This window comes from Haliotis rubra, unplaced genomic scaffold (assembly GCF_003918875.1).
Source record: "Haliotis rubra isolate DU_JTF1 unplaced genomic scaffold, ASM391887v1 Scf186, whole genome shotgun sequence".
NCBI classification, from domain to species: domain Eukaryota; kingdom Metazoa; phylum Mollusca; class Gastropoda; order Lepetellida; family Haliotidae; genus Haliotis; species Haliotis rubra.
This window is the reverse complement of record NW_025765847.1, coordinates 1543178-1568436: the sequence shown is the minus strand read 5'-3', so window position 1 is coordinate 1568436 and position 25259 is coordinate 1543178. Positions and strand designations below refer to the sequence as shown.

Below are 25259 nucleotides of genomic sequence, written 5' to 3'. Positions count from 1 at the left end.
GAAAAGACTGACAGAGGCTCAACGACACAATGCCATCAGCCGTTTACAAGGACGGACATCGCAGCATGAGGTGGCAAGGCACTTCAGTGTGTCCAGACAGACCATCTCAAACCTATGGACCCGATACAAAAATACTGGGAGTGTTAATGAGACACCCAGGTCAGGTCGACCTGGAGTTACCATCGCCGCCCAGGATCGCTACATCCGGTTGAGACATTTTCGTTCAAACACCACAGCCCCATCATCCACAACAATTCAAATCTCTGGACTGCTCAGAATCTCCGACCAGAATCTCCGCAATTGGCAATGGAAAGCCAGACTTTTTGCCAGAAGACCAGTTCAACATCACATCGTTACCTCATCAACGTGATCTTTGGAGTATGACAATTCTCGACCTCACATTGCATGTGTTTGACAGGTCTTCCTCCAGCAAAACAATGTTCACTTGTTACCTTGGCCTTCTCGATCACCAGATTTGTCCCCATTGAACATCAATGGGATATTCTTGATCGACGCTTGTCCAAGCGTAATCCGCCACCTCAGACACTTCAAGAACTGCACACAGCACTTCAGCAAGAGTATCAAAACATTCCTCAAGACAGCACTCAGCATCTCCTTTCTTCTATGGGTCACCGCTGCCAACTGTTATCGATGCTCATGGTGGTCACACCAGACACTGACATTTTTCTCTGACCAAGTGGCTTTAATAGCCCTCTGTGGTTTTACCAAACACTCTCTGGATAATCATGTTTTGGAAATTTGTAAAGTGATGATTTTACTGTAACTGAGCAATGATGTCATGTTTGAATCAGTTATATGCACTCAGTAAGTAAACTCCAAAACAACATGTCAAGTTTCTTTTTGTTAAGAGTATACATCTTTTGCATGAAATAATTTAAAAATTGTCATTTGTGATCATACATAGGCTTAAAATTAAAACTATAACACTACAATCAAAATGGTTGACATCTCTGTAGACTGCAGTGGGTGGGTGGGTGAGCTGTATTCTGGCATATGAGGTTAAAGTGGTAAGCAGCCAGCAATGACACTGGCCATTGAGACCTCTGGTTGAACAGGATCATGGGAATGGTGTTCACAGACCAACATCACAAATCGGGGGCTCAAACCCAGTACAATAACAACTGGCACATTCAACAGAAGCAGACTTTACAGTGCTCGTATTTCTTATTTCTATCTTGCTCATGATTATGAGTAGATCATTTATTTTATTTTCATCTCAGTGTTGCTACTGTAATGTAAAAACAAATACAAACAGCACTCTAACAAGCAGCTATGCCTGTCCAATCCAACATCACTGATGGCATTGTGAACAGCACTCCATGTTCTTTGGGGCACAATGACTTGCCATCAACCAAGTCACCAAGTCTGACCAACAGAATGTTGCTTGGAACAAAACTCGTTGGGCTATTAAGGGGTGATGAATACACAATGCCATTTAGAAAGTGGTCAAATGTAACATGTTAATTTGGGATTACACTTTCTCAGTAAAGTACAGATTCTAGTACTTTTGTTGGGTTGAGTACCATCTGGCATTTGAACCCATACCCTCAGAGTCAGGCACCTAATCGCCAGCACACAAAGTCAGCCACCTAACCCACTCAGCCTCAACCTGACTCTAAGTGTGTGGGTTTGTATCTTGGATGGGACTCAACACAACAAAAGTACTAGAATCTGTACTTTGCTCAGAAAGAGTAATCCCAAATTAACATTGATATATTAAGGGGTGAGTTGAGACAGAAGTAGTATACAGTGACAAATGACATGTATAAATTGAAAAATTGATTCAGCAAGAGATGAATGGTTTAAGTACAAAGGCCTGCATAGAGACAGCATTGTCATCCATGTATTATCATACCTTGGAGCAACATCTTAATATCACTTCATAAATTTAAATTATACATAAAATCACAAATGTCAGTCAATAAGGCTGTATGTTACAAAGTAACAACCATTTCACCTAATCATTGTCTGTCCATAGCGGACAGCACACTTGTGCCTTCTGAAATTCATACCCACTGACCAAGGAATACCCGAACATTAAGATATACCCAACATAAAACTGTAACGTTTTAATTCCCAGGCTGACATTAGCTACATATAAGGGAGTAATTAATGATAATTCAGAACAAACATTCTGCCCAAAACAGCAATATTACCAATCTGTTTCTGGAACATGGCCACCATGTAACTCAAGGACCACTGAAGAAGTCCACTACACAGGGGGATGTTCAATCTACACCAATGCCTGGCTATACAAAGCTTTAAACCGAAGCTAGCAAAGTCAGTGACACACGGGACACTTTCCACTTGACATCACTACTCTCCCTAAGAACCTGTAGTTGTTCTATGAATGAATGCCCCTCACATCTTCATAATGCAGTATCAAACTGTGTCACTGATATCATTTACTTTTTTCATTTTCAATCACAAACAATATAGACAGTAAATATTAATAATAGCCAATGCAAGGTATACCTGACAGAAGGAAGCAGAACCCGTCTCTGACACAATCCGTTACCTGAACAATGTAAGCAGTACCCGACTAACTAAGCAGTGTTTCCCCCACAACACATACACCAGTTCCCAGTAGCTGGCATCACCACAAGCACCTGCCTCGCAGGGATGTCTTCTGGTGGTTCCAGACTGCTGACAATATCACAGAAATACAAAACATATTGGGTTCGTAATCCTGACAGATTCTCATATATTACCATGGATGTTGGGCATTTAATTTTGGAAAGTATAACCATTAGATTGTTTTCAGAGGAATCATTATTGATTTAATGTCATATCAGGGTAGCAATTATACTGATCTCTTATTGCATGTTACAAAATGAAACCAACATTTTTCTAAATGATGTACCGTACTTGAAAAAGTATATTGGAGCTAGCAATGAGGTATGTTGACTTCAGTTAACTCAGTTCTTCTCAAAGTGCATAATCAACAGACTCCTTGAGTTTCTTCATTACAAATGAAGGGATCAGTCTCAAGTGACATACAGACATAGCAATCACCTCTTGCAGCTGCAGCAATACAAGTTATTGTATTTAACAAATCACAACTTCTAAGCTGCATTGCAAAGTTTTATATAACTTAGGCTTTTCATAAATAACGACTTCTTTATTCTGAAGTCTAAGTCTGTCATCAACAGATGGTATTATGTTTCTGGTTTTCCAATTTATAGAAACACTGGGACAATAAACAAACGACCCATATTATATAATGCTATTGCACAACATAAAGACTGCCCGCATACTGCTGTGACAAAAGATAGTACAGAAAAACATTACTCTCCAGCCGATTGTACAGTTACCTCTGAACAGCCAGAATAGGCTGTACAATATACAGCATTAAAAGCATCAAGTTTAATATGAATAACCAAGCTAAAACCCACACATGTAGAAAGTATATTAAAAGGTCTGGTATCTGTTGTACTGGTATATGTTACAAAAGTCTGTTACAGAACAACAGGTACAAAATATCTTTCAAATCTTGAATTCAAACAAGTTACTAGATGTGACATATCCAATACATTTACATGTACATTAGCTACAGTTTGTTGAAGCTGAAGGAAAACTATAGAAGACACAGTGAAGAATATTTGACATTCTAAAACCATGGGAACTGTTTCAATGACCTTTCATACACTAATCCATTGACTCAAATTGCATAGGGAACTATTTCTTTAAAATGTTCCCTTCTTTTGTTCAAGGTGTCAATTCCCCATAAATATTACCGGTACACAATATCTTCACATGATACCACCATCTAACACCACAATTTAGCTACCACTTCAGATCATTTAAAATGTGTTCAAACCTTTAATAAAATAGCTTCACATTATCAACACCATGTTAAGAATTTTCTGTTCATGGTTTTCTGATAATGTATTCTGTCAATCAACTTGTGCAATGAAGACATAAGATATGAGATTCCTCTCACAAAATAGTTCAAGTCCTGCAGGATCTGGATGCACTGGTCACTACAAACAGACCCAGCATTTAAAGAAATAGTACTGAATATATGCGACATGTACCAAACATCAGAGCTGAAACAGTCCACCCAGGTATCATAGCAACATTTGTTTCAGATCAGCAAATCATGTATGAATATAAACAAATACATGTGAGTAAGCACATGTTTATAAATACTACTCAAACATAGCAAATCAACACAGATTGTTTTGTGATAGTTAATCTGTCTGTCCTGCAGCATAACCATTTCTGGTTTGTTCTTTAACGTCCACCTTCAGCTATATTCAGTTTGTAGCTGGGGACCGATATTTGTAACTAGAATCCCCAAGGAGATATAACTTATATCATTACACAATACATCAGAAAATTCATTGCACCAATCAAGATGCAGTCAAACCATATAATCATGATACTTGCATTCCCACTTACATCATCCAGATTATCGATCCATGGCTAAAGTGTACTACAGTGAAGCTATGTTAATCCAGACAGTACCATTTCCAGTGTTACTGTCTATATAAATAATCCAGTCATTGTTCAAATGACTGGACTGAAAATTAATGTGAGACTGTAATGTCCCTTAATTCCACATTTCATTTTTTAAACCAATCATTCAGAAGGACGGCTTTCAGATTAACAGGGTCCAATGCGATGTCACTGTATAACACTGTCTAGACTTGGTTGCCTGGAGTCCTGGAGTGCTGGAATGGATTCACAAGGTTTCAGTGAGCAGATAGACCACTGTGTAGGACTTGTAAGGCTTGAGGTGAAGCAGGGTCAGACTGACTGTTGAAATCTGCCTTGAGATTATATCTTGGCGAAGTTCTCTAATCTGGATTGCTGTCTTTGGTCGTCTGACATCATAACTCATCATGGCCCTACAACAAATAGCAGTGCATGGCATGTTACAGAATATATCACCATTAATCATCTCACAAGGCCCTACAACAAACAGCAGTGCATGGCATGTTACAGAATATATCACCATTAATCACCTCACAAGGCCCTACAACAAATAGCAGTGCATGGCATGTTACAGAATATATCACCATTAATCACCTCACAAGGCCCTACAACAAACAGCAGTGCATGGCATGTTACAGAATATATCACCATTAATCACCTCACACAAGGCCCTACAACAAACAGCAGTGCATGGCATGTTACAGAATATATCACCATTAATCACCTCACAAGGCCCTACAACAAATAGCAGTGCATGGCATGTTACAGAATATATCACCATTAATCACCTCACAAGGCCCTACAACAAACAGCAGTGCATGGCATGTTACAGAATATATCACCATTAATCACCTCACAAGGCCCTACAACAAACAGCAGTGCATGGCATGTTACAGAATATATCACCATTAATCATCTCACAAGGCCCTACAACAAACAGCAGTGCATGGCATGTTACAGAATATATCACCATTAATCATCTCAAAAGGCCCTACAACAAACAGCAGTGCATGGCATGTTACAGAATATTTCACCATTAATCACCTCACAAGGCCCTACAACAAATAGCAATGCATGGCATGTTACAGAATATATCACCATTAATCATCTCATATGTCCATGGCTCAGACAAACAATTCATGCAGAACACAAAAATGACTATTGACATGACTGACACATTTTGATGCTCATATTTTTCATGAAATAACAGAGATGGACTACTTCTATCGAGAGCTACTTCAGATATCTCTCACAACATGTCTATCATGTTGGCCATTTTGACATCCTGTGTATGATGTAAATGTTTTATGATGTACTGTCACTTTGACTGACATACTGAGGTACTGAGTAAGGTTTCATCCATGCATGGGTGGTGTTATTTGAATCTTTACGTTGTAACCCACCAACAGAACATGTTCCTGCTGAGCAAGTTGAGCAGAAATACATTCATGTACCCATCTTCTTATGAAGAACAGTTTTATTCAGCATTACAGTAGGGTGTTGTATGGCTGTCTTTGTAAACACTAAGTCACACATAGTAGATGAAATTGTGTAATGCATTCCTCAAGGTAAAAAATAGAGGTCTAAACAATTATTAGAACTGACTTCCACTTTGTGTGAGTTTATTGGAGCATGAACCATCATAGAGTAAGGAGCAAACATTCATACAGTTTAGCACTCACTCTGTGAAGGTTCATACTCCAACAAACATACACACAGGGAAAATCACTTCTTAAAAACACTCATGCATTAAACCCTCCAACCACTGGCTGAATCAGTCAGTCAGTCATTAGAAACCCTTATTCAACCAGTAATCACTTCATATAAACAGAAAATGTCTCTGAATATACAATGCCTTTTAAAAAGTGGTCAAATGTGAAACCAGTAAAACACCTAATTCAACCATTCTACCAGGACATTTAAGTATGTTCGTTTTTGATTGGCTGTCACTAAAATTTAGAAGGGAAATTTTTTCAATAACCACTTCTGAGAGCCGGTTCACTGCGCGTAGTGTCAAAACACTACGCAAGGGTAATATGTGCATATTTAAAACGCGTTTTATTCATGGTGCATATGTCATGGTAGAATGGAGATAATCCTATTGTGTTTACAGTTTGGAAGTGGTTATAGTTGGTTGAATGCTGCTAAATGTTTCATTTAAAACCTCACGCTAACGCATTCGGTTTTCAGTGACATTTAGCAGCGTTCAACTAACTATAATCACTTCCAAAATGTAAACAATAGGATTATCTCCTAAATGACTAATCATTCAACCAGTACAACAACTCTTTCAACGAATGACCACCATTCAAACCGTAAACACCTCATTCGACCAATGACCATAATTCAACCAGTACAACACCTCATTCAACCCATTGTTAGTTTTAATTTGGTAATTAAACTACATACAAAAGATCAATGAAATAAAAAAAGATTTCAGCATAAAACCTCACCATTTTTCTAGAATTCTGTTTCACAAAGTTTATTATTTCATCTGCATTTTGACTCTGGATGTCCCAACCATAAGCATGCTGAAATGGAGAAAACTGCACATTATGTACAACCACATATTGTCAAACAGCAATTGTAACACACCGAGTAAGTATAGATGAGTACTGCATTCAGTTTCATGGAACCTGTGGTATACTAGCATGAAGTCTAATTATTGATGAACTGCTGTTTGAGAAGTATTATGGTATCAATGGTGTTTGGCAAAACAAAGACTGTATATTATTGACCAAGCTACAGTGAAGCAAGATCGTCCCCTTCACAGTTAGCAATACAGTGCAATGAAATATTACAGTTATACACACACAGGGATACGGTTACACAGACACAGGGATACAGTTACACACACAAAGGGATATAGTTACACAGACACAGGGATACGGTGACACAGACACAGGGATACGGTTACACACACACAGGGATACAGTTACACACACACACAGGGATACGGTTACACAGACACAGGGATACGGTTACACAGACACAGGGATACAGTTACACAGACACAGGGATACGGTTACACAGACACAGGGATACAGTTACAAAGACACAGGGATACAGTTACACAGACACAGGGATATGGTTACACAGACACAGGGATACAGTTACACAGACACAGGGATACGGTTACACAGACACAGGGATACAGTTACACAGACACAGGGATACGGTTACACACACACAGGGATACAGTTACAAAGATACAGGGATACAGTTACACAGACACAGGGATATGGTTACAAAGACACAGGGATACAGTTACACAGACACAGGGATATGGTTACACAGACACAGGGATACGGTTACAGAGACAGGGATACGGTTACACGGACACAGGGATACAGTTACACAGACACAGGGATACAGTTACAAAGATACAGGGATACAGTTACACAGACACAGGGATATGGTTACACGGACACAGGGATACAGTTACAGAGACAGGGATACGGTTACACAGACACAGGGATACGGTTACAGAGACAGGTATAGGGATACACCGGGGATACAGTTAAGACACAGGGATACAGTTACAGAGACAGGGATACAGTTACACATACACAGGATATGGTTACGGACACAGGGATACAGTTACACACACACAGGATACAGTTACAAGACAGATACAGGGATACAGTTACACAGACACAGGGATATGGTTACACGGACACAGGGATACGGTTACACAGACACAGGGATATGGTTACACAGACACAGGATACAGTTACACAGACACAGGGATACGATTACACAGACACAGGGATACAGTTACACAGACACAGGGATACAGTTACACAGACACAGGGATACGGTTACACACACACAGGGATACAGTTACACAGACACAGGGATACAGTTACACAGAGACAGGGATATAGTTACACAGACACAGGGATACAGTTACACAGAGACAGGGATACGGTTACACACAAACAGGGATACGGTTACACAGACACAGGGATACAGTTACACAGACACAGGGATACAGTTACACAGACACAGGGATACGGTTACAGAGACACAGGGATATGGTTACACAGACACAGGTATGTGTGACAGAGATGCAGGAGAATGAGGACACAGACACCAGGGTGACATAATGTACTGAGAAAGAGGATACAGGGACGCATGTGACAGCTACTGGCCTCTTCTCACCTGAGCAGTATGTGAGTTGTCTGCCCCTTGAAAGAACCTGACGGTTGGGTAAGCTTGAACACCAACTTCCTGACAGAGCCAAGGTTCAGCATCACAGTCCACTTTTCCTGCATGTGCTACACCTTCAAGTTGCTGGTGGAGAAAATATCAGTCCAAATGACCAACACAGCCAACACAGTGGACACATACAAAACTGTAGTGTTTCCTTAAATTGTGTGCTGCAAGAGTTACAACTTTAGACACAAAAACATGATGGTTTAATCAAACTTTCTTGGAAATATGTTCTTAATTTTGTTAAAAGCATAACTCTCTGACTAGTGAAACCCACTCACCTCAGCAACCTTCTCAAACTCTGGTTTAAACACCTGGCAGTGGCCACACCAAGGAGTGTAGAACTCCACGATCCAAGACTCCCTGCTCTCCAGAACCATCTTCCTGAAGTTGTACTGCCGTAGTGTCTGCACCTTACTGGGGAGGAACTCATAGGCCCAGGCACGCAGGGATCCAGCGTCTCGATGCCACCCATTGTACATGCTGGTGACACAAACATTATTACATGAGACACAGGTTAATTTGTGTTACAATCAGCTATTTCTCAACGAAAATGAGGCAAATTTTGAAAAATCAACACTAGGTTTCACTATCTCATTAGCTGTTCACCTTCTCAATTCACCTGTGACACCTTCTCAATTCACCTGTGACTGTGACTGTTCAGCTGGATGGGAACTGACTGATCATACTGGATACTGGATGGGAGCTGACTGATCTTACTGGATGCTGGATGGGAGCTGACTGATCTTACTGGATGCTGGATGGGAACTGACTGATCTTACTGGATGCTGGATGGGAACTGACTGATCTTACTGGATGCTGGATGGGAACTGACTGATCTTACTGGATGCTGGATGGGAGATGACTGATCTTACTGGATGCTGGATGGGAGCTGACTGATCTTACTGGATGCTGGATGGGAGCTGACTGATCTTACTGGATGCTGGATGGGAGCTGACTGATCTTACTGGATGCTGGATGGGAGCTGACTGATCATACTGGATGCTGGATGGGAGCTGACTGATCTTACTGGATGCTGGATGGGAACTGACTGATCATACTGGATGCTGGATGGGAGCTGACTGATCTTACTGGATGCTGGATGGGAGATGACTGATCATACTGGATGGATGGGAGATGACTGATCTTACTGGATGCTGGATGGGAGCTGACTGATCTTACTGGATGCTGGATGGGAGCTGACTGATCTTACTGGATGCTGGATGACTGACTGATCTTACTGGATGCTGGATGGGAGCTGACTGATCTGACTGATCTTCTTACTGGATGCTGGATGGGAACTGACTGATCTTACTGACTGATGCTGGATGGGATGGAAGATGACTGATCTTACTGGATGCTGGATGGATGCTGATCATGGGATGGGAGATGACTGATCTTACTGGATGCTGGATGGGAACTGACTGATCTTACTGGATGCTGGATGACTGATCTTACTGGATGCTGGATGGGAGCTGACTGATCTTACTGGATGCTGGATGGGAACTGACTGATCATACTGGATGCTGGATGGGAGATGACTGATCTTACTGGATGCTGGATGGGAACTGACTGATCTTACTGGATGCTGGATGGGAACTGACTGATCTTACTGGATGCTGGATGGGAACTGACTGATCTTACTGGATGCTGGATGGGAGATGACTGATCTTACTGGATGCTGGATGGGAACTGACTGATCTTACTGGATGCTGGATGGGAACTGACTGATCTTACTGGATGCTGGATGGGAGCTGACTGATCTTACTGGATGCTGGATGGGAACTGACTGATCTTGGATGCTGGATGGGAGCTGACTGATCTTACTGGATGCTGGATGGGAACTGACTGATCTTACTGGATGCTGGATGGGAGCTGACTGATCTTACTGGATGCTGGATGGGAGCTGACTGATCTTACTGGATGCTGGATGGGAGCTGACTGATCTTACTGGATGCTGGATGGGAGCTGACTGATCATACTGGATGCTGGATGGGAACTGACTGATCATACTGGATGCTGGATGGGAGATGACTGATCTTACTGGATGCTGGATGGATGACTGATCTTACTGGATGCTGGATGGAGCTTGACTGATCTTACTGGATGCTGGATGGGAACTGACTGATCTTACTGGATGCTGGATGGGAACTGACTGATCTTACTGGATGCTGGATGGGAGCTGACTGATCTTACTGGATGCTGGATGGGAGCTGACTGGATGCTGGATGGGACTGATCTTACTGGATGGAACTGGGACTGACTGATCATACTGGATGCTGGATGGGAGCTGACTGATCTTACTGGATGCTGGATGGGAGCTGACTGATCTTACTGGATGCTGGATGGGAGCTGACTGATCTTACTGGATGCTGGATGCTGGATGGGAGACTGACTGATCTTACTGGATGCTGGATGGGAACTGACTGATCTTACTGGATGCTGGATGGAACTGACTGATCTTACTGGACTGGATGGGAGCTGACTGATCTTACTGGATGCTGGATGGGATGGGAGCTGACTGATCTTACTGGATGCTGGATGGGAGCTGACTGATCATACTGGATGCTGGATGGGAACTGACTGATCTTACTGGATGCTGGATGGGGATGATCTTACTGGATGCTGGATGGGAACTGACTGATCTTACTGGATGCTGGATGGAGCTGACTGATCTTACTGGATGCTGGATGGGAACTGACTGATCTGGATGCTGGATGGGAACTGACTGATCTTACTGGATGCTGGATCTTATGACTGATCTTACTGGATGGGAGCTGACTGATCATACTGGATGCTGGATGGGAACTGATGATCTACTGATGCTGGATGGGAAGATGACTGATCTTACTGGATGCTGGATGGGAACTGACTGATCTTACTGGATGCTGGATGGATGGGAACTGACTGATCTTACTGGATGCTGGATGGGAGATGACTGATCTGGATACTGGATGCTGGATGGGAGCTGACTGATCTTACTGGATGCTGGATGCTGGATGGGACTGACTGATCATACTGGATGCTGGATGGGGAGCTGACTGATCTTACTGGATGCTGGATGGGAACTGACTGATCTGATGCTGGATGGGAACTGACTGATCTTACTGGATGCTGGATGGAAGATGACTGATCATACTGGATGCTGGATGGGAACTGACTGATCTTACTGACTGATCTTACTGGATGGGAACTGACTGATCATACTGATGCTGGATGGAACTGACTGATCTTACTGGATTGGATGGGAGCTGACTGATCTTACTGGATGGGATGGGAAGTGACTGATCTTACTGGATGCTGGATGGGAGCTGACTGATCATACTGATCTCTACTGGATGCTGGATGGGAGCTGACTGATCTTACTGATGCTGGATGGGAGCTGGATGCTGGATGGGAGACTGACTGATCTTACTGGATGCTGGATGGGAGCTGACTGATCTTACTGGATGCTGGATGGGAGCTGACTGATCTTACTGGATGCTGGATGGGAGCTGACTGATCTTACTGGATGCTGGATGGGAGCTGACTGATCTTACTGGATGCTGGATGGGAGATGACTGATCTTACTCTAATCAGGATGGGATCTGACTGAACTTACTGGAAGCTGCCTGACCCAGACGTCCCTGCTGGGTACAGCCTCATGGTGGGGTAGGAGGTGATACTTTCCTGCTGGCAAAGGCCCTTGTTTTCCACACAGTCAACCTGGGCCACTTTGAGGTTATTCACATTCTTCACCATCTGCAAACAAACTGACTCATTACACATGCAACAGGGATGCTTAAGTGCGAGTGCAGTATACTGAAAAATACCCTGTGAAATACGGGGTGTGATCTATCAATAAATGCTCACTCTGTTACAGAGGAAATATGTCATCTGGACCGATATGAAATTGAGTGTGAGTAAGTGAGTGAGTTTAGTCAGAGAGCCGGACCACCCAATGAAATTGAGAACCTGTGTCTCCCTGTCTCTCTCCTATCAGTTTGGTATAAACTAAACTAAAACTGCATGTGATATATGCCATCTGTCGCACTTTCACGAAAAAACACATGACACGCCCACTTCCTTATCAACCTTTGTGAGCCTCTTCCACTCTGTGGCCAGCTACTGTCATCACACAAACACAATTACACATGACACACCCACTTCCTCACTAACCTTCGCGAGTCTCCTCCACTCTGGGGCCAGCTGCTGACAAGGGCCGCACCAGGGGGCAAAGAAGTCAACCAGAACCACCTCGTTCACCTTCTTCTGGGCCACATGTTCCCTGAACTGTTGCTGGTTCAGCTGCATCACAGGAGGGTTCAGTGTGTCCTACACAGATGGAACACTAGTTAGGTGTTTGTCAGGTTTTTAAAACTTGGTTATGAACGACAGACAAATCTAAAAATGTGGAATAGAACGAAAAAAATTCAAACTTCAAAATTGGTCATTAGAAGTAAAGAAATATCCTGTAATTCAAAATAGAGAAGTTAATTGAAGATAACCTTTTTATTGTTTTTTATTGTTTTTCAACAATAGGCAACAAGTTAGGAATAGGAAATATTACAAACTGTGAACAGTTGTTATCCCAAAATATTTTCATTTCCTTTAATTAACTACCAAATCTCTATCATCACTTTCAGTTTATTGTGTTTCCAATCTTATTTCTTCTCACTATCAAACAGACAAGGGCTGCCTTCCTAGTGACAAATCAGAACATCTATAAAATACCAAGGTATTTCTTTTTAACACAGAACACTAATATATCACTGACATAAAAACTACATTGAACTGAATAGACCATAATTAGTTCAAAATCAAACTTTTTTGACAGAGTTTGACATGGAAATATACACTTTGGGATTCATTTAAGTGGGAATGTTAATGTAATTTTTCAAGTAAAATTGATATTTTTATACTTATCCTGACTCATGATCTTTTGCTTATCTCCCTTTCCTCTTCGAATGGTAGTGGAACACTTGAATCTCTTGAAGTTCCCGCGTGGACGTAAAAATACACTCACCCATGAGTTACCTCCCTTTTGCCCTCTTCCCGCGCAAACAGTCATGTGACCAGCCTTACTTGTCACTCTCTCCTGATTTTCCACCCATGCACTTGGATCTGCTGTGAAATTCAAAGTGTCTTCAGCGGAGAGTTGGGAGGGCTTCTCGTCATGAGTCAGGATAAGTATAAAAATATCAATTTTACTTGAAAAATTACATATTTTTTCTTATCCTGACTCATGATATTTGCTTATAGAATCTGACAGATTGGTGGTGGGTCAAGCCACTTCGTGGATTCATCAGCTGTCCTTAGATACGTCCTGTATCCCCCCCCATGGGAACTGCAAAACGGCATTTCCGTGATCCTATTTTTCCAACTTCCGTTATAACTCGGGGGGACCACTTTCTTGTCTTACTTCAGTCTCAGACAAGTTGAATCATGTTGATTCATGTGGCTACAGATAAACTAGTATCTTCTTATTACTAGATATCTTATAACAACCCATAGATTATGATAAGATCTTAATCATAAATGAGTTGCGACCCCTTCACGTACAGGTAAGATCTTTACCCGTACAGGATCTTTAATCACTCATGCTAGCCTGTCCTAGACTGTGCGCATGGACTTTCAAACTAATACTTTTCCCTTAGTAAAAGTTATTAACAAGTCAACGTGATAAAAGGTGAGATTTTCCAACTCAACTTTGAGGAACGGTTAGTTGCTGTGCTACAACGAGAGGCCCAAATTGGTGAATGACTGAGAAGTCTTCAGTGGCTATGTCTCGGAGGTAGTGGTTGGCAAACACCGTGTACGACTTCCAAAAGCAGCCCTCAATAATTGTTGGTATAGAGCAATTTCTCGTGCAGAGCCAGTGTTGACACCAGTGCTCTGACTTCGTGTGGGTTGGAAGTTCTAGGAGGTTCTAGTCCTGCTGCTTTATAGGCTCTCAATATGACGGCTCTCATCAAGAACGATATCATCGTTCTTGAGACTTCTGCTGATGTCTCTGTTGATAATGGGATGAATAGGCTTGAATTTTTGTCTCCTTGTCTCAGTCTTTTGAAGATATATCTTCAGGGCTCTGACCAGACACAAGGATAGGTCTTCTATATCCTCTGGGCCGAGCATTGTAGATAGCGCTGGTACGTGGAACTGTCTATCTGGCTGACCAGGTAGTTGGTTCTTGGCAATGAAGTCCCATCTAAGTCCTAGATGAACTGCAGCATGTTGCCCCGTGTCGAATCTGGTTCAACCAAAGTCCAGCGCATAAATCTCTGATATTCGAACTGCCGTGGCTAGCGCAAGCAGGAACAGAGTCTTCTGTGTCAGCAGCTCGAAGGTAGTCTGGTCTAGAGGTTCGTAGGCATCACTCGTAAGATGACGTAGAATTACATTCAGATCCCAGGCCGGAGCTCTGAAATTCTTTTGCTGGTCCTCCAGTTTAAAAGATCTCAGCAGAGCAAGTAATTCTGGTACCTTCATCAACTTGATGCCTGTTTTCATGGTAATCACTGTACTGATGGCGGCGAGGTATGTAGATAATGTCGATTTCAGATGTCTGGTCTGTCTAAGATGACACAGGTATCCCGCCACTTGAGGATGAGTAGCTTTCATCGCAGTGAAGCCTTTCCGCCTTGCATAAGTCTCAAACTTCAGCCATTTGTCATCAAACAGGTTACGAGTACATCTGCGTAACGCTAGCATTACTGCCTTGGCTGCCCTGGCGGAGTATCCTCTTTTCTTTAAATATGTTTGATACGGTCCACACGTGTAGCTGGAACGCTGTCGGGTTCCCGTGGACTTGCTTGGTGTGTGGATGTATGAGTAGGTTCAGCCAATCTGGTAACTTAATTGTTGGACTTTTAGGTCTAGGAACCATACTCCCGCTGGCCAGTATGGTGCGACCAAAGTCAGTTGTAGCGCCTGTGTCTGTTTGATCTTCAACAGTACTTCCGGTAGTTATCTGGGGTGGAAACGCGTGAGCGTTTAGTCCTTCCCAAGATATGCTCAGTGCATCTGTTGCCCAGGCTTGAGGATCTGGAACCGGTGAGACAAACGTCTGTAGTTGTTTGTTGAACCTCATGGCAAACAGGTCTATGCAAGGGGATCCTATTTCCCTTATGATGAGCTGGATGATGAGCTGAACGCTTCTGGATGGAGCATCCATTCCGTAGGTGACGGGTGCAGTGGTCGGGAGAGAGCGTCTGCAAGTACGTTCTTGGCTCCGGGTATGTGACACGCCTTTATCCAGATGTTTGCTTCCTCTGTGATGTGGAACAACTGGAATGTGAGCTGTAGCAGGTTTGGAGACCTTGTGGATCCTTGCCGATTTATGGAGAATACCACTGTAGAGTTGTCCATGTGGACCATCAGCATTTTGTTGTTCAGCGTGCTCGACCATAGTTGTAAGGCGTTGATCACGGCATTCATCTCCAGCAGATTGATGTGAAGATGCTGCTCTATTTTGGACCACCTTCCTGATGCAACTTGATTGTTGAGATGCGCACCCCAGCCTTGTATCGTAGTGTCTACGTAGAGATGTGAGTCGAAGGCTGGCTCTTGTAAATAGGTCCCTCCGCAAACGTTCGACCTGTGTGTCCACCATAGTAGATACCTCTTGAGGTTGTCTGGCAGGAAGATAGGATCGACGCTGTCTAGATGTTTCGTCAAGAACCGTTGCAGCGGTCTTAGTTGTAACCTTCCTGTGCGAGTCAAGTCCTGTGCCGAGGTTAGTAGACCGAGTAGACCTTGCTATGATCGTAGTGTTAACGGAGTGATGACTGCTGGTGGAATCATGGCTTGTATCTTGACCCAACGATCTTCTGGGACGACAATACAATTCTGTGTTGTGATAAACCTTATCCCCAGAAATTGCAGATCTTGTTTTGGTTCCAACTCTGACTTCATAAGGTTCACCAGCCATCCTAGTTGAGTGAGCAACTTGATCGTGAAGTTCAGCTGTAGTCTGAGTTGACTGGCATCTTGGTGAACCTGAATTCTGTCGTCCAAGTAGAAGGCATTGCATAGACTTCGATGATGTAGATATGCGACTATAGTCTTGGTTACTCGTGTGAATAGCCACGGAGCCGAAGATATTCCAGGTAGGACGTTCCATTGGAAGTGCTGCCCTCTGAATAGGAATCGTAGATACTTTCTTGATTCTGGATGTATGGGGATGTGTAGATACGCATCCTGTAGGTCTATGCTGGCCATGTAATCTGCTGGACGGACAAGTTGTCTGGGTTGAGGTAGGTGGATCATTGTGAACCTCTCTGGTTTCAGTAGATAGTCTTTGTTGAATTTGGACATGTTGTAAATCAGTCTGAACTTCTCCTTGGAGTTCTTATTGGGTACTAGAAAAATTGGAAAGTAGAAGCCTGGAGTGACATGATGCTGATCTATTATCTCTACCGCCTCCTTCATAAGTAGTGAGTTGATCGATTCTTGTAGTTTGTCTGTCTGTTCCTCTGCATAGTCGAAGACCATTGGGCTGAGGGTTAGCGGAGGTGTGGCCTTGAGTTGTACTCTGTATCCTTCTCTTTGTACTTGGGAGATGTAGTCGTCCTCTAGTATTCCCCAGTTTTTCCAGTACCTTTGTAGACGTCCACCCACTGTCGACGGTTTTACAGGAACGGCTAGGGGTGGAAGACTCCAGTCGTTCCGAACCTTGATATCAACGTCTAGTTCCTCTGGATCCTCTGGAAGTGCGTCCTCTCCCTGAGTTTCCTCTGTAATTTCCGTATGGGCGACGAAAAGATCCTTTGCCGCCTCTGAAGCTGGAGTACTTCTTCTCCTTTACCTCCTGTATGCCGGAATATTTGGACTTGCTGTTATACTTTTGCAAAGTATGACGGATGACGATGGCCAGAGTATCTATGGATTTTATCATCATAACTTCTCTAGAGTCGTGCATAGCTTCCTTAGCTGCATCGTCTATTTGTCCTCCAAAGATAGTAGGCGCCTACCATGGAGCTCTCAGTAGCGGTTGGGTGAATCTGTCACTCCATGAACAGGATGCAAGTAGTCCTTGTCTGCGTAGTAAAGTGAGACCTGCAGATATAGATGCCAGATGGTCCGATAAAAAGTATTGGTCCTTCTTCTGTGTTATGAGGGCCGAATATATCATTCTATTCCTCTTCCGAACTTGTGTTCTGGAATTTATTGATCAATGCTTCATTGATGGCTCTGGACCTGGCCAACCCAAAGAAGGATCTCCTTGTAGCAATATCCAGTTGAGATAACTTTTTATCTTCCACTTTATACATCTTGTTTTGGGAGTCATTGACTAACTTTATGTTATCATCCCATTCAGGCGCCTTTGTAAATTGATCCATATGATGTAACATTAAATGATGGCAGATGCTGACTCTGGTACTTGGATGCTTTTGCGAAAGCTGTGCGTAGGTTAGAGGGTACCTTGGATATAGGTTCAATCGGCGGGATGGTGAAGGAGTCAAAGTCGTCGTAGGTGGTAGTTCATCAAACAGCTGGTCTGCTGTGACCATTGCAGGGGACGATCTAGTAGTTGTAGAAGTCGACTGAGTCGCTGATCTCGTAGGTACTTCGGGTAGAAGTAATGAGGGGTCATCAAAAACGTCTACTTCATGTGACGGTAATATCTCTTCGTTGACGGATTTCTGCTGCGTTGACTTACTAGCACGCGAAGATTTACCCTCCGATCTGGTAACAGATGCTTTCTTCTGCGACGTGGAAGAAGATGACGTCTTTTTCTTAGCTTGAGTCGGAGTCAACTACGTTGTAGCCGATCTCTTCTTGGCCCCCGTACCAGCCGACTGCCCCTGCAACGTACTTAACATAGCACCAGTATTATGAACTTCAGCAGTAGCAAGCAACATACGGCTTGTAGGCTGATCTCCTGTTTTATCAGCCGTGACCTGAGATGACTTCCTCACCCGATCCATGGCACGTCTACAGATATAAGACAAATATTGATTAAATTGAAGATTTGAAATAAATCAACACAATAAGTACAGCGCAAGCTGGAAGAACATGGTTTTGTGCACGAATTGCAATGGGGAGAGGATCAGCCACGGATAACCTATGCCTGCGAACACTGCAAGATTTCATTAAATGTAAATAAAGTTACATTACAATGAATTTATGACATAAATACAAATAATTTTTACAATTTTTTTACAAATAATACATAGTAGTTATTGCTAAATCCTTATATAGGACCTAAATAAAAAGGATATAAAGTCGTATAAGGGACTCCAGTGCTCGCCCAACCATCCGCTTGGGTGAAAAGGGAGAGAGTGACAAGTAAGGCTGGTCACATGACTGTTTGCGCGGGAAGAGGGCAAAAGGGAGGTAATTCGTGGGTGAGTGTGTTTTTACGTCTGCTTCGGGAACTTCAAGGGATTCAAGTGTTCCACTACCATTCGAAAAGGAAAGGGAGATAAGCAAAAGATCATGAGTCAGGATAAGAAAAAATAATATTATTCAAAACCATTGCTTGTTCACGGTTAAATTTGGAAGAAAACTCGATGACATAAAAGTAATGAAAATGTCTGCGTTAATGTCTTTCTCTAATTTTTCATAAAGTTACCTATTTTCTATTTAGTATACAGAGACTACTTTACACAACCACAACCAGAGTTGCTAAAACAGGGCTAGAAGAGCATTCTGATAAGGCAACACTGCATATGAAGGTCTAACACTGTTGAGGACAGCCTGAAGTGGGTAGTGACCTGTAGGAACTCTACAATGGAGTCTGCACTGTGGTGGCCATGGTACTGGTGTGGCCTGCTCTGGTTGTACAAGATGGTGGTAGGGTACGACCTGATGTTGTACTGAAACAGACAAACCCTGACTCATACTATTTGCTCTTCTCTCCCTTAACCCCAGATACAGGGGAAATATTCTGTGTTCCCCAAAATAGTAAAAACATCTCACCTGAATGCACCTCTACAGTGCACCAGCCTCCCACATGGCCAGATGATTTATACAAACCTGTAGAGGTTATGAATTCTTTGAAGAAAGTCCTCCTTGGGGTACATATAAGCATTAAAATGTCCATTTTAAATCCTACGACAGTTGTAACTATATTTTTAATAAAATATTTACAAAACAAAAAACTCGTTTTGTCTTGTGAGACCACCCCTACAGGGCCCCACCGGACCAACACAGCCAAGAGCAGGTAACTCTCGCCGTCTACCTCGTACCTCACTTTTCATGCTGAACGTGTCAGACAGAATGAGGGGAGGCGGGTGGCCTTACCCCAAGGAGGACTTTCTTCAAAGAATTCATAACCTCTACAGGTTTGTATAATTCTTTTTCAGAAGAAGTCCTCCTTGGGGTACATATAAGCATATGACAGACTCCCAAAGATATTTGAGACGGGAGTGGCATTCTGTCTGGCAACAACTAAACCCGTGGTGGAGTGAAATCTACAACCGATACGGAAATAGAAAACACCGAGCCACCTGACCGCTGATGTCAATCAGACGGGGGCGGGAACTAGAGAGCCCAAGCTTATATGTCAATTGGCTCAATATCAATGACATAAAACCCCGCCCCCAACCATTACAATGGAAGGAATGTATGGGGACATGTCGAAACAACTCCCAACCCTAATATAGCCCCAGCCAGACAATCGTGGCGAGAGGTATAAGGGTAGGGAAAGCGTAAAAAAATTTAAACGCTACAAAGCCAATAACCCAGGAGTCGAGCTAATAAGTACTGCAAACTAATGCTCGAATGCAGCCCCTGTTTGGAAGAGGGCTAGCCGGGACCTCGATAAAACCCAGAGAAATTATTAGCCTCGCTAAAACTTTCTGAGGAAATCGAACGAGTACAAACGCCATGCATTGTACGAGTGAAAAACACCCCCACCAAACACTCTCGGCGTGAGGAGGGTAAGTGTAGGCCACCATCCCACAAAGCTGATTAACACAGACTCCCAAATACCGAAGGCTCGGGAAGAGGGAAAAACTGTAAGCGTACAAAAATCCCCTGAATAGCGAAAAGCGTAGCCGAACATATGTTGGCTCACCATTACACTAACCTGGTCACGTGACATGCGGCTCGAAGAGAGGCATACCAAACAGTGCCCCGTGGGGGGTTCGCACCCAATTCCGTCGCAAGACGGGTTAATAGCATATGACTGGTTAAAGCGTTCAAAACGGACCCCGCCCTCTTGAAGGGGACGTAAGGGACGTATGTACACCCAAACCCGACCCAACCCGAAAGGATGGTAAGGCTAATACGATGTAGTGATATGAAATATATCGACATTGAACACAGAACCGATACCAATGACCAGTTACTAACTTGGTCAGGGTGGCAGGTCACTCTCCACTGGAGAGAACCGAAAGACCGAACCGAGCACGATCCTTAGAATGCGTGTCAAGTTGGTAATGGCGAATGAAGGCGTTCTGCTGGCTCCAAAGAGCGACAGAACCGATCTCTTCATTGAGCAGTGCCGCTGTGTATTGTCAACAAAGCGGCATCTGCCCTACCCAGTCTGCCTTCAACCCCTCGGGGGGAGGTAAACCGTATCATTGTAACCATACAATTACGGAAACAAGCCAACGAGATAAAGTGCGCTTGCTAGCAGACTCCCCAGTCTTCCCGCCACCAAACAGCACACATGGGTACCCGTACGGATCCCTTTTGTTCGTTCGTTCGTGACAGGCACGGGTGAGCAATCGAAAGATTGGTCCCCAGTGCGGAAGGCTGGGTAAGGGGTGGAAGTGCGATATGAGCAGTCACGTGGAAAGCAATATCGCACTGAGAGTGGTAGGTATCCGGGAGTCGAATACGGACATGATCAGTATAAAATACTGTCAGTGTCGGGTCAGTGGGAATCGCATGGATGTACCCGACCCTTCTACCAGAGTTCACCACAACAAGTAAAGTCGTCTTCCACGTCAACAAGTGAAGTGAGAGAGACGATATACTTGAAAAATTAGGGCCAGACAGCCAATTGTGAATAAGTGGCAATTTTAAGGTGGGCTGGGGTCGCCGACGAGGCGGTCGAACCCTGTTCATGCCAGCTACGACGCGATGTACGAGAGGATGCTGCCTAGGCAGAGCACCATCGAACGAGGTGTGAAACGTGGAAATAGCCATGGAGTACCCGGCAATGGTGGAGGTCATAAGGCTCTCAACCAAAACGAGGTTATAGTAACTCCAATATCCGAACTAAGTCCGCAGAATAGGGATTATGAAATCCCCCTATCTGCACACCAGCGCGCCCCACCTATCAACACACTGAACGGGTGTCGAATCCAAGGCAGAATTGTGTCTGCAACGGTTGCAGGAATTCCGTGTGTTATACCCGACAGAGGCCAAGCCACCCAGTGAATCCGAGGATTCGGGTGTGGCGCCCCGTGCAGAGTGAGAATGTCTGGCCGAAGAGGTAATTCGAATCCCGGCGTGCGGGATCGAACACCAACCTGACTGCTGTCAAATCCAGCACATTGATGTGCAGGTTGTGACTTCGTCTCAAGAGGCTGCCGGTCACCCAGAACATCGCCCTAACCCGGTAGGGATGTATCTGGCTGGACTGAGAGCGACGGTGTCTCCAGGGGTGGGGACCCTCGGAGAGACGCCTGACGTCTGTCCATCTGACTGCGTGAGGTTGACAATTCCGCCCAGTTTCGTAACTGATCGTGAGGTCCCGAGACTCAACAGTTATCTGAAACCACGATGAGTCAGTCGCCTATGTACGGGTGACAACACCGGCACTGCGATCTGGCTATCTGAGCTGTAATAAACCTCAATTTGGTGAACACCCTTGGCACCGTAATGTAGCCTAAGGAGAGCACACGAAACTGGTAGCACGTCCCGTCAAACAAGAAACCGAAGGTAAATCTTGAAATCAGGGTGCAATGGAACAAGGAGGTACGCGACCTCGAGGTCGATTGACGTGCGCCAATCCCCTGTCTCGGCAGATGAGATCACCGAGCGCGGTGTCTCCATCTTGAAGGACAGTACCTCTATAAACTTGTTCAGCTCTCCAAAAGCGCACTGAGCGTATAGTCAAACATAGCCTATAGCGCTATATAAATACCCATACATACACACATGTATGTACGTCAGTGCTCGGGTCGGCGGTTCGAGATCGAACCCCGATCCCCAACACATGGGAGTGGCCTGACAATGCAGGGCTCCCCTGGTGTAAGTGCACGGGTAGACCTCGGCGCGTCGAGGTGATCGGCAGCTCGTCACACTCAACGGCCGCTTGGCCAGGGCATCGATAGACATCAGGCCGAGACCTGAGCTAACAGCGCCGGGGATCTGCTCCGTACCGGGGCCGAAGCCCAGGTCGGTGCTAGTCCGATCTGCAGTCCCGAGACACAAGGGAGTAGCCTGGCAATGCAGGTTGCCCCTGGTGGACACAGGTAGACCTAGGAGCGCCGAGGTGATCGGCAGCTCAGTGGAACCCAGACCGGGGCGCCGAGAGGAACCTGCCGATATACAGGTTTCCCGGGCAACCCCGACTGACCACGTGGCGCCGAGGTGTCCCCGAGCTGGTCGGCGCCTAGGCGACCGCCAGTCAGGGCACCAGGGCAAAACCTGCAGGGCGAAACCTGCATCGCCGGCGCCAGGCGCTCGTGACGAACCTGAGCCCGAAGCTAGGTCGCCACAAGGTGCCGGGCGCCGAGGTGTCCTCGAGCCCACGTGGCGCCGAGGTGTCCCCGAGCTGGTCTGCGCCTAGGCGACCGCCAGTCAGGGCACCAGGCGAAGACAGGGCAAAACCTGCATCGCCGGCGCCAGGCGCCCGTGACGAACCTGAGCCCGAAGCTAGGTCGCCACAAGGTGCCGAAGGCACACCATCACCTGAGCCGAAGCCAGGATCAAGCTGCCTGGGAGGAGGCGCGTTCTCCGAGCCAGAGCTCGGGCCGCAGCCAACCCCCCCCCAGATGCGTCCGATCCACCCCCGACGACAGGCGTGCTGAGCTCCTTGCGGAACCCAGACAGCACCGTGTCAATCGGGGCGGGAATTTCACCACAGACGACACCTGGTGAACTTACCTTCGAGATCAACACTTTGCGAGCCGAGCTCCTTACGGAGCCCGGACATCGCGCTATCAATCATCGAATTGACATTATGTTGAAGAATATGTTGCTGCAATAGTGAAGCAAATTGAGTCATATTTAAGTCAGCAACATTGTTTGCGGGGGAAACGATAAAGGGATTTCCTTAGAAACCTTTTATCAAATATTATCCCCCGCCTGAAGCAGATTAGTGAAAAACATAAAATCTGCGTGTCGGAAAGAATGCGCGTGAGGCGCAGAAACCCAGACAAAAACCACAACCTCGGCCTATGAGCCACGTTGTGTGTAAACGTATGAAATATGTATCATAATACAACATAATGTAACAGGAATATTGACGCAAGGGCGTTTATTATGAGCATCCTTGATCGTCGTGAGCGTCCTCGGCTAAACACCGGAGGCACACTTTATAACCATCCTGTGGCGGTAGTGTGCATGGCACAACGCACAGGGCTTAAACTGCAACAAACAGAACCACGCCAGTGTTACTAGCAGGAACTGTGAAGCAGCAAACACATAAACACAAGTAATAGCAAGAATAATCCGCACGGGCGATATATAAATGCTACAAGCTACAGCCATTTAAATACTAAACATACAATGCAAAGCAGAAAAAAGGCTAGCCACCCCTGCGTGTACTAGTGATAGAGTAAAGTTGAGTGATACGAAACGAACACTATCAAAATTACTCAACAACGACTTACCACAAATTCGCTGAAAAGAAAGAGAATTTAGGCAAGCCTACCATATAATATGCAAACATAATATATGAACTCCCTACTACAAGCTACCAAGAACATATAGCAAGGAAACCACGATCGCGCGGTCCGCCATTTTGCCTGCCACATGGCTGGAAAACAGAGAACCCACGGCAAAGTTACAACAAAAGATGAATGAAAATATCCACATATGACGTCCATCTAACGCCCGTGCGTAGAGAAAGGAACCATACATACAGATTGAGACTCTTTTACACTCATCGTATCGGTAGGAGAGCAAACTCGAAACGAACACCACGCACGTCTATTCAACAGAACGACAGCATGAAAAGTGAGGTACGAGGTAGACGGCGAGAGTTACCTGCTCTTGGCTGTGTTGGTCCGGTGGGGCCCTGTAGGGGTGGTCTCACAAGACAAAACGAGTTTTTTGTTTTGTAAATATTTTATTAAAAATATAGTTACAACTGTCGTAGGATTTAAAATGGACATTTTAATGCTTATATGTACCCCAAGGAGGACTTCTTCTGAAAAAGAATTCTGACATTCTGCTGCTATATCAAACGCCACAAGAATTAGAGTCTTCTGAGTTAAAAACTTGCTGAAGAGGTTGAAGGACTATATTTAAGTCCTCTATCTATCATCAAGGCTGAATAATAACCACTAAAGAAGTGGCTAAAGTAGAACCTTTGAGATGTCTTGTACTTCTCAGATGACAAAAATGTAGCAGCCATAAATTTTCCGAGTCCCGTGCTGGGATTTGAACCTCGGACCTTCTGATCCGAAGTCGGACACCTTGTCCTCATGACCAAAGAGGTTAACCCCGTCAGCAAGCTGACAAGGTAAGGATGTCAT

At 44.5% G+C, this 25259-nt stretch overlaps 1 protein-coding gene across 2 annotated transcripts in view; it reads right to left on the bottom strand.

The window, feature by feature from the left end:
• Nucleotides 1–1234: 1234 nt before the first annotated feature.
• The window catches only part of LOC124273963 (dnaJ homolog subfamily C member 10-like), a 57864-nt gene continuing 33839 nt past the window's right edge, over nt 1235–25259 (bottom strand). For both annotated transcript variants that reach the window (XM_046709303.1, XM_046709304.1), the window contains exons 15-21: nt 19374–19475; nt 12835–12990; nt 12278–12417; nt 8958–9159; nt 8626–8757; nt 6915–6992; nt 1235–4874 (exon numbers count right to left, since the gene is read on the bottom strand). In XM_046709303.1, coding sequence (XP_046565259.1) covers nt 4857–4874; nt 6915–6992; nt 8626–8757; nt 8958–9159; nt 12278–12417; nt 12835–12990; nt 19374–19475 — 828 coding nt within the window. In that variant the 3' untranslated portion in view covers nt 1235–4856. The remainder of the gene's footprint in view (nt 4875–6914; nt 6993–8625; nt 8758–8957; nt 9160–12277; nt 12418–12834; nt 12991–19373; nt 19476–25259) is intronic.